A 10,270-nucleotide genomic window follows, 5' to 3' on the forward strand; every position below is an offset into this window, starting at 1 on the left:
ATAAACAGGAGCACTCAAAGAATCACTAGGCATGACCAGATACGATGCAAAATAAGATGACACATAGGAGTATGTAGACTCTGGATCAAATAAAACTGAGGCATCTCTGCTACAAACCAGAACAGTACCTGTAATAACTGCATCGGAAGCCTCAGCCTCGAGCCTGGCTGGAAAAGCATAACATTGGGGCTGGGCCCCACCACTCTAAACTACATCTCTGGGACGGCCTGCTGCTGGCTAGCCTCCACCTCTAGCGGCTGAGCTCCACCTCTAATACCTCTACCTCCACCTCTAGCACCTCTACCTCCACCCCTAGCTGGCTGGGCGGGCTATGGAACACTCGGTGCCTGAACCATGGCACGGGAACCCTGATGTTGAGAGCCATTCAATGCTCGAGGGCAATACCAAGGAATGTGCCTTGTGTCGCCACAAGTAAAATAAGCCCTCGGCTACTGGGGCCGACGACCCTGAAAACTCTGAAGCAGCGGTGCACTGATAGGAGCTGGTGGTTCACTATATGGCTGCTGATTAGAATACTGCATATGGGGCCCACGGCCACCTGAAGCGCCGTAAGAAACCTGAAGTGCTGACTGAAAAGGCCTAGGAGGATGGCCCCTACCATACGAATCCCTTTCTCCAGACGAGGCACCACTGAATCTGCCTGAATGACGAGGCCTCTTATCCGACCCATGACCACCTCCCTGCAATAGAACCATCTCCACTCTCCTGGCCATATTGGCCGCCTCCTGAAAAGAGATCTCACTCTCTGTCTCCCTAGCCATCTGAAGTCGAATAGGCTGGATAAGTCCCTCAATGAACCTCCTCACCCTCTCCCCCTCGGTGGGAAGTATGACAAGAGCATGACGAGCCAAGTCGATGAATCTGGTCTCATACTGAGTAACGGTCATAGAACCCTGCTGGAGACGCTCAAACTGCCCCCGATAGGCCTCTCTCTGAGTGATAGGGAGAAACTTCTCCAGAAATAGCTGAGTAAACTGCTCGCAAGTCAAAGCTGGTGATCCGGCTAGTCTAGCCAAGTAATAATCTCTCCACCAAGTCTTTGCGGATCCAGACAAGCGAAAAGTAGCAAAATCGACCCCATTGGTCTCCACTATCCCCATGTTCCTGAGAACCTCATGACAGCTGTCTAGATAATCCTGGGGATCCTCAAAAGATGCACCTCTGAAAGTAGTAGTGAAGAGCTTGGTGAACCTGTCCAATCTCCACAAAGCATCGGCAGACATAGCTGCGCCATCACCGGTCTGGGCTACCACGCCCGGCTGAACTGCTCCAACTGGCTGAACAGTTGGAGTCTGAAACAGGGGAGCTACCTGCTCCGGAGTGCGAGTAGCAGGAGTCTGGGCTCCTCCTCCAGCCTGAGAGACGGCTGGTGCGACAAGAAGCAAGCCTGCCCGGGTGACACTCTCCATAAGGCCCACTAGACGGACCAGAGCATCCTGGAGTACTGGGGTAGCAATAAACCCCTCTGGGACCTGAGCTGGGCCCACCGAAACTGCTGGGGCCGGAACCTCGTCATCAAAGTCAACCTGAGGCTCCGTTGCTGGTGCTGCTGCTCGGGACTAAGCTCTGCCCCTACCTCGGCCTCTAGCACGAGCTCGGCCTCGCCCTCTGCCCCTCGTAGGAGCTGCTGCTGGGGGCTCAGGCTGCTGGTCAGCAGATGAGGGAGCGCGTTCTCGGCATCTGCGAGAGAACAGAATAGAAATTCAATCAGCATTGAGAAACCAAACCGCACGACAGGAAAGAATAGATGTGAAACTTTTCCTAACTCGGTAGCCTCTGGGGATAAATACAGACGTCTCCGTACCGATCCCTCAGACTCTACTAAGCTTGTTTGTGAACTGTGAGACCCATGCAACCTAGAGCTCTGATACCAACTTGTCACGACCCAGATTTCCCACCCTCGGGAGTCGTGATGGCGCCTACTAATGTGAGCTAGGCAAGCCGAATATTTAACAAATTACCTTTTCACCCATTTTATACTCTTTAACAATTAAAAACAATAATGTGAATACAGGGAAAAATGTTAAATAAGAGCAATTCAACAGCAACCACAAAGAATCCCGGCAAGGGAACAAGAGCAATATAACAACATCCCGGAAAGGGAACAAGAACAATATAACAACATCCCGTCAAGGGAATAATAATATTTCAACAACATCCCGACAAGGGAATAATAATATCAAAACAAACATCCCGGCAAAGGAACAATGAGGATAGTAACATGTGAGGCACAATAAACCACGACGGGGTCATAACAATTATAATACAAGACTCACGGGCATGCTTGACACCGACGTATAGATACTCGTCACCATGCCTATACGTCGTACTCCACAATTAACACGTAGCAAATAAGACACGACTCCTAATCCCTCAAGCTAAGGTTAGACAAAACACTTACCTCGATGCCACAAAACAAGTCACGTTTCAATTATAGCATTACCCCTTGATTCCACCACCAATTCGCTCGTATCTAGTCACAAGTTACTTAATTACATTAATAAACGCTAAATGAATCAACCCCGATGCATGAAAATGAGTTTTACCCAAAAAGTCAAAAGTCGCCCCCGGGCCCACATGGTCAAAACCCGAGGTTCGAACCAAAATCCGATTACCCATTCCCCCACGAACCCAAATATATAATTTGTTTTGAAATCGGACCTCAAATCGAGGTCCAAATCCCCAACTTTGAAAAACCTAGGTTCTACCCAAAACACCCAAATTCCCCCATGAAAATCATTGATTTTGAGTTGAAATCATGTTAAAAGATGTTAATGATTGAAGGAAACGAGTTAAAATTGACTTACAATCGATTTGGAAGAAGAGTTGTTATTGGAAAATCGCCCTAGGGAGTTTGTGTTTTGAAAAGATGTGAAAAATGGTTGAATTTCGGCTAAGTATAAAAGTTGCAGGTCGCAGACATGGAAAATGCGAACAGGGGTTCGCAATTGCGGACCCCGACCTCTGCTATATTGGGAATTGCGAAGTGGGTTGGGAAATGCGAACAAAGTGTCGCATTTGCGACAATAGGCTGGGGGGGGGGGGGCATCGCATTTGCGATGGAATCCTCGCAATTGCGAGGCTGGCTGGCCTGGTCTTCTTTCGCATTTGTGATAAGCCTCTCGCATTTGCGATATCGCATTTGCGAGCCAGGCTTCGCAAATGCGAAGCCTGCAGACCTGCAATGCAACAACTAAAAAACCTTCAATTTTCCAAGTCCAAAATCCACCCCCGTGGCCTATCCAAAACTCACCCGAGCCCTCGGGGCTCCAAACCAAATATGCACACCAACCTAAAAGCATCATACAGACTCGCTCGTGCATTCAAATCACTAAAATAACATCAACAACTATAAATTTAGCATCAAAATCATGAAATTTTCTTAAGAACTTCAAATTTCCAATTTTCTCAAAAATGATGCGATTCATGTCGTTTCAAGTCCGTTTTTTACCAAATTTCACAGACTTATCTTAAATCACATATAAGACCTGTATCGGGTGCCGGAACCAAAATACGGGCCCGATACCATCAAGTTCTAATCACAATTTATTTCCAAATCTCATAAATAATTTCAGAAAATAATTTTCTTTAAAAATTCATTTCTCGGGCTTGGGACCTCGGAATTTGATTCCGGGCATACGCCCAAGTCCCATATTTTCCTACGGACCCTCCGGAACCGTCAAATCACGGGTCCGGGTCCGTTTACCCAAAATATTGACCAAAGTCAACTTAATTCATTTTATAACCAAATTTTATCATTTTTTTTTATAGATTTTCACATATAGACTTTCCGGCTACGCGTCCGGACTGCGCACGCAAATCGAGGTGATGCTGAAAGAGGTTTTTAAGGCCTCGGAATGCAGAATTTACTTTAAAAAAAACAAGTGATGACCTTTTGGGTCATCACATAGAGACTTCTAGTGTGACCCACATATAAGTTAATAAATTATTTACCTTGTCTCCCAAATGAAATAATATATCAGGTAATATTCTGTAGTTATGCATATATGGTAGTTTCTTTGATGGAAAGAAATTACCATATATTAGGAGTCCCTATGGTAGTTATAATTTAAGGAGAAGTCCCTAGGGCTAAAGTATTTGCCTAAGAGTCCCTAGCCTACCTATAAATACGCCTGTGACTCCATCAGTCTAGCATCCTACGATAGGCACAGGCTAGAAGGCTCCCTTGGTTTTCTGTCAAAGTTTTACAAGGCGATTCAACATCACTTGAACAACTATGACTGAAGGTACGTTCCTCGTTCAATTTCCGCTGCGACGGCTCTGCGTATGTACTAATTTTTTCAACATCCTTACCTATATTACCAATGTGTAAAACAATAGGAGTAATTAACCTTTTAAATTACTATGTTATGCTATTGTTAAAATAGCACGGTATAGCCAGTTTTCGGACTGGTCATTCAGAAATAGCCAGCGTTTACCAAGTCAATGAAAAATAGCCACTATTTTGCTGCAGCAGAGATCGGTCCAGCATAATATACTGGAGTTCGGTGCACCTGTGTATGAACTCCAGTATATTATGCTGGACCGGTATACTTTGCTGGCTCCAGTATAATATACTGGAGACTGGAGCACCGGTGATCCAAACTTCAGTATATTATGCTGAACCGATATACTTGCTGGAACTCCAGTATATTATGCTGGAGTTCTAGTGTACTTATGCTGGAACTCCATCATATTATGCTGGAGTTCCAGCATACTTATCTTGGAACTCTAGTATAATATGTTGGAGTTCAAGTATACTTATGCTGGAACTCCAGCATAATATGCTGGCATATTTTCCGAGTTTTGAACAGTGTTTTCGCTCAGATTTATCTTTACATGAAAAGTGGCTAAATATCGATTACTTTTAAAACTGGGCTATTTTTGAACGACCAGTTGTAAATCTAGCTATTTTTGAATTTCACCCTATGCTATTTGATTAAATATGCCATGTTTACAAGATGGATTAATGTGAAAAGCTAGTCCAAAAATGGGGCGCATTAATTAGGAGTAATAATTTTGACTAGACTTTTAAGGAAAAAAAGAATATCTCAATGAATATAACAAATAAAGTTGCTTATTAATATTAGCAATATTCTCCACCCCTATCAGATCTTACAATTTTGATCTGAGCATCCATTTGTTTCTCTACTTCTATTTTGTAAACTTTAAAAGCATCAAGTGCTTCTGATTTATTAAACAGAAAATAGAGATACATATATCTTGAATAGTCATCAACGAACGAGATAAAATATCTCTCACCATTCAAGCAAGGGGTAGGAAAAGGTCCACATATGTCTGTATGTATGATCTCAAGCAATCGAGAACTCCTTTTCGCACCTTTATTTGATTTGTTGGTCTGCTTACCCTTTATGCAGTCCACACAAGTCTCAAAGTTAGAAAAATCAAGAGCTTTTAGAACTCCATCATTAACCAACCTTTTGACTCTATCAATATAGATGTGCCCCAATCTCTTATACCAAAGACTTGATGAATTCTCATTGATAATACATCGCTTAGTGCCAATTCCTTTATCATGCAAAGTTAGAATATTACATTCGGATGTGGGGTCTAGCTCAAGTTTATATAAATTTCTATTCAAATTTTCAAAACCAATAACTTTATTATCTTTCAAAAGTTTCACAGAAGGATAATGAAAATTGAAATCATATCCACTAATCGATAGTCTTGAAAGAGAAATTAAATTTCTAGAATATTCTGGAACATAAAAGTATTTTCTAAATCTAAGCGAAAACCATCCTTCAAAATGAGTCTATAAGTCCCCATGCCTTCCATACGTGAACGCGTCATATTGTCAGAATAGACGTATTGTTCACTTCCTATCGGTTTCCTCTGAGTTAGAAAGCCCTGCATGATTTTGGCTATGTGAATTATAGCACCAGAATCAATCCACCGTGTATTATCAGAAACTTCAGTAAAATTAGATTCATAACATACAAAGGTAAAATTGCCTTTCTTCTCAAGCCATTTCTTGTACTTCAGGCAATCCTTCTTCCAGTGTCCCTTCTTCTTACAGAAACGACAAGCATCTTTGTCAAAGGTGCTTTTCTTCTTCATGGGAACACTTTTGCCCTTTTTTTGCATTTCTCTTACCATGAGTCACCATGTTAACACTTTCAGGTGTTTCATGCTTCAACCTCTCTTCTTCTTGAACACACATGGTCAAAAGTTCATTGATTGATCATTTATCCTTATGTGTGTTGTAAGAAATCTTGAACGGACCATATTCCGCAGGAAGTGAGTTGAGAATGAAATGCACAAGAAATGGTTCAGACATATCAACCTCGAGGGACTTGAGTTTTAGCAGCAATGTCTCTCATCTCCATAATGTGCTCACGCACTATACGACTTTTGTTGAAAGTCATACTTGAGAGCCTCTTCATAAGGGTGCTGGCCAATACCTTGTCAGAGCTTATGAATTGTTCATCAATTGCCTTCATGTAAGCTTTGACCTTATCGCTATTAGGGATAGAACCCCTAATGCTTTGGCTTATGTGAGCTTTTATGAGCATTAAACTTAAGCGATTAGATCGCTCCCACTGCTCATAATTAGCCTTAGCAGCTGGCATACTTGATTCCGTGAGAATAGGTGGTTCATCCACACGGAGTGCCAGGTCTAGATCCGAGCACCCTAAAGTGAGAAGGACTTTCTCCTTCCATTCAGCATAATTGTCACCAGAAAGCATTGGAATTCGAGCATTCTCATTAAAAATAGCGGTAGGAAAAGCGGTAAAGACTACAAAACAAGGATAAACATACATAAGCTATGACGTACAATCCATCAAAGGTGAATCGCGTAAAATACCGATTTTAAGTAAATTCTAGACCTTCCTGTGGGCAGAGGTTGCAACCCATGCATAGAATTTACCAACTTTATTAGACTAGTAAACCAAAATACATAAAAAAGTTATCCGTGCCTGTGGGCATAAGATAATTTTAACTTAAAGGTTTACTATCTCATTCCAATCAATCTCACCAAAATGGTTACCTCCCTGTAGGGCCGGGTTACCATTTTAATGAGATAATTGGACCATATAGATGTCATTGTAAATTTTATCCACCAAACTTTATGTGATTAAATAACTTTATTTGTTTTATGTCAAGTACTCAAGATGTTGTGGCTACTCTCAAATACATGACACAAAAGATAACACAAAATGACATCACAGAATAATTAACTTTAAATATCAACTTAAGCAAAATATTGATTGGCTTTAAATATAAGCAGGATGCTATATTACCCCAAAGGTTAATTCTTAGAATTAATATTATAAGAACTTAAACAACATCATAGTTGTAAAATATATTTTAATTTAAAATATTTAACTACCCCTTTCTCATATTTAAAGGCAAAAACCAGTAGATTTGGCAAAAATATGAGAAGGGAGCATTCAGTGTTAACTTCAGAATCGTGGGCATTAAATAACGTACACAAAACATGATAACCAAAGCAACTTAATTTATGCACGAAACACTTGTGATTCAGAGAAATTGATCGGGACTACATGAATCTTTAACATTGTTCAGATTACCAACACCTTTTCACAATTTAGATTCATAAACACATTCAAGAGAAAATTGCCTCTTAATAACAAACATAACTTAGATCCAAACGAAGGGAAATAAGGCAACATCAGTTAAAAGACAACAATAGTTACTTCCATGATTGATTACGTGGGTTTAGCAACCCTTTTGTTCATATTAAATTAATTGATCTCTAATTGTCATGCAAATGCACAAAGTTCATTTAAACTTGTAGGAAATATTCTTACAACAGATCTTATACTTTGAGATTCAAAACAGTGAACTAATAAGACAATTCAATTAATTGTCTATATTTATTCTAGAAGACATATTGTAACCAAGTAACTGCTATTACAGAAAAGAGAACAACTAAAACATGTATAGATTAATCATAACGACGGAAGCACCCACTGTGAGCGTTACTGTGTTAAACCAAAAATCAGGAAAAAACTGTTAGAAAAATAGAAGAAACTGGAAAAACAGAAGAGTTTAAGAAATATTCCGAGTCCACAATTTTCTTGTGTGTCCTTAAGGAATTTTAACCCCCTCACACGTTGCCAAGGTAATGGATTAAATCCTCCCAGGATAAAACGGAATAAACCTTCCTGCAACAGTGGCAATACAAACTGCAGGATACCAACGAACTCAAAGAACGGAGCAAAATCACACTTACGAATTTGAGAGAGAGAGACTGCGAATTAGGATGCAGTATATTCAGAAAGAAAGAAGTTCTGGAGTATTTTTGGTGTGTAGAAAATGGAGCCTTGCCTCAGAATTTATAGGCAATTATCAGAAGAGGTGTTTGGAAAAGGTGCCTTTTCAGAAGAATACGCTGCCTGTCGCGGTTCTACCGCGGTCGTGGCAGAACCGCGGTCAGAGAGGCCCTCTGAACCTTCAGCAGGGTTCTGGCGTATTTTCAGCAGTGATTTGGCATTTAATTAATTATTAAATAATTAAATAAATTTTGTCCAAAAATAATCTTATCGATCGATCATTTGACAAATCCAAATCCAAATCCAAATCCAAAACCAAAGCCGAAGTCGAGCCGAGCGAGCGACGACGACAGCGCGAGGGTTCATTTTCTTCAACTCCTTTTAAGAGCTTTAAGAAGTGATTCTATATATAAGCACACAAATGTGGTTGTCCCTCACCAATGAGGGACAAAGTGCAAGACAAAAGTTCACTTCTTCAAATTTTTAATTTCCCTCCATTTTATTTCCCTCCATTTCCAATTCACAATTCTTCTACTTTAAAGCCCAATGGCTTAAAGTCCAACAATCCCCCACATGAATGGGAATGGCTGTATCAAGAAAGATCATAGATGAAAGCTATGTGATTTTGCAAGTAAGGATTAATTGCATCTGGATAAGTAGGTTTCACTTTGAACTTTCCGTAGTGAACATATGTCGGATATACTCGGTCAATCGGTAGATTTGATATCTTTGAACCATCGAATTTTAGTGTATACCTAGACAACCATATGTCACACAACCAACCCTTAACCTTCTTTTGGTTCTCATTGTTGTGTTCGTTTTAGCCATGAACACCGCCTGGTTTCATAAGTGCGTAGAGAATTGGCCTTACAAAATTCTCATTGAAGCGGCTTCCACTTCACACTTACATAGGTGATTCCTAAATGTGTAATCCTTTAGATTGACACTATTTGATAAATACCTCATCAAACTTAGGTAATCATTAAAGAACGTGTAAAGTTCTATCCTTGTTACTGAACATTGTCTTCATCACGAGAATGGACCAAAGATTTTATTTTGACAATGTTGAACCGGTCAATGACAACTTTGTTTGAGCTCCTTGAACCTAGATATCGGAACATCCAAAATTCTAGGTAGAGTTACCGCCATGTTGACTTGTCCTCGGCCATAGTCCCATTCCCTTAGATGATTTCTCAACTCCCTCTCTAGTTAAGCCTTTTGTAATCGGATCCGCCAGATTATCCTTTGATCTTACATAATCAATAGTGATAATTCTACTAGAAAGTAGTTGTCTAACGGTGTTATGTCTTCGTCGTATATGACGAGACTTTCCGTTATACATAACGCTCCCTGCCCGTCCTATTGCAACCTCACTATCGCAATGTATGCAAATAGGAGCCAAAGGTTTTGGCCAGAATGGAATGTCTTCTAAAAAATTTCGAAGCCATTCAGCTTCTTCACCGGCTTTATCCAAAGCTATAAACTCTGATTCCATTATAGAGCGAGCAATGCACGTTTGTTTGGAAGACTTCCAAGATACTGCTCCTCCACCAACAGTAAAAACATATCCACTTGTGGACTTTGTTTCTGTTGAGCCGGTTATCCAATTTGCATCACTACATCCTTCGATAACCGCAGGATATTTATTGTAGTGCAAAGCGTAGTCTTGGGTATATTCCAAATATCCCAGAATTGGTTTCATTGCTACCCAGTGATGTTTGTTGGGATTACTTGTGAATCGACTAAGTTTACTTATCGCACAAGCTATATCAGGTCGTGTACAGTTCATGATGTACATTAAGCTTCCCAACACGCGAGCATACTCCAATTGAGACGTACTTTCACCTTTATTCTTTATGAGATGATGATTTAAGTCAATTGGAGTTCTTGCACTTCTAAATTCCAAGTGTTTGAATTTTTCAAATACCATTTTCACGTAATGTGATTGAGACAAAGCTAGACCTTGAGGAGTCCTCTGGATTTTTATTGCT

General features: G+C 40.6%; 1 protein-coding gene across 1 annotated transcript; it reads right to left on the reverse strand.

Annotated features, from left to right (window-relative positions):
• Nucleotides 1-6,320: 6,320 nt before the first annotated feature.
• LOC109220188 lies at nucleotides 6,321-6,897 on the reverse strand. Its single transcript, XM_019384650.1, has 2 exons — nucleotides 6,870-6,897; nucleotides 6,321-6,778 (listed from the first exon to the last, which is right to left on the reverse strand). The coding sequence occupies exons 1-2, from the start codon at nucleotides 6,895-6,897 to the stop codon at nucleotides 6,321-6,323; spliced, it is 486 nt and encodes a 161-aa protein (XP_019240195.1).
• Between the last annotated feature and the right edge of the window lie 3,373 nt (nucleotides 6,898-10,270).

This window comes from Nicotiana attenuata, unplaced genomic scaffold, assembly GCF_001879085.1.
Source record: "Nicotiana attenuata strain UT unplaced genomic scaffold, NIATTr2, whole genome shotgun sequence".
NCBI lineage: Eukaryota > Viridiplantae > Streptophyta > Magnoliopsida > Solanales > Solanaceae > Nicotiana > Nicotiana attenuata.

What these genes read in the sequence shown, in the direction of transcription:
- LOC109220188 (XM_019384650.1), bottom strand. Translation starts at nt 6,897, where the DNA reads ATGGGTTGCAACCTCTGCCCACAGGAAG. An exon ending in CAACCTCTGCCCACAGGAAG is followed by an intron (nt 6,779 to 6,869) that starts GTCTAGAATTTA and finishes CTTGTTTTGTAG; the next exon opens with TCTTTACCGCTTTTCCTACC.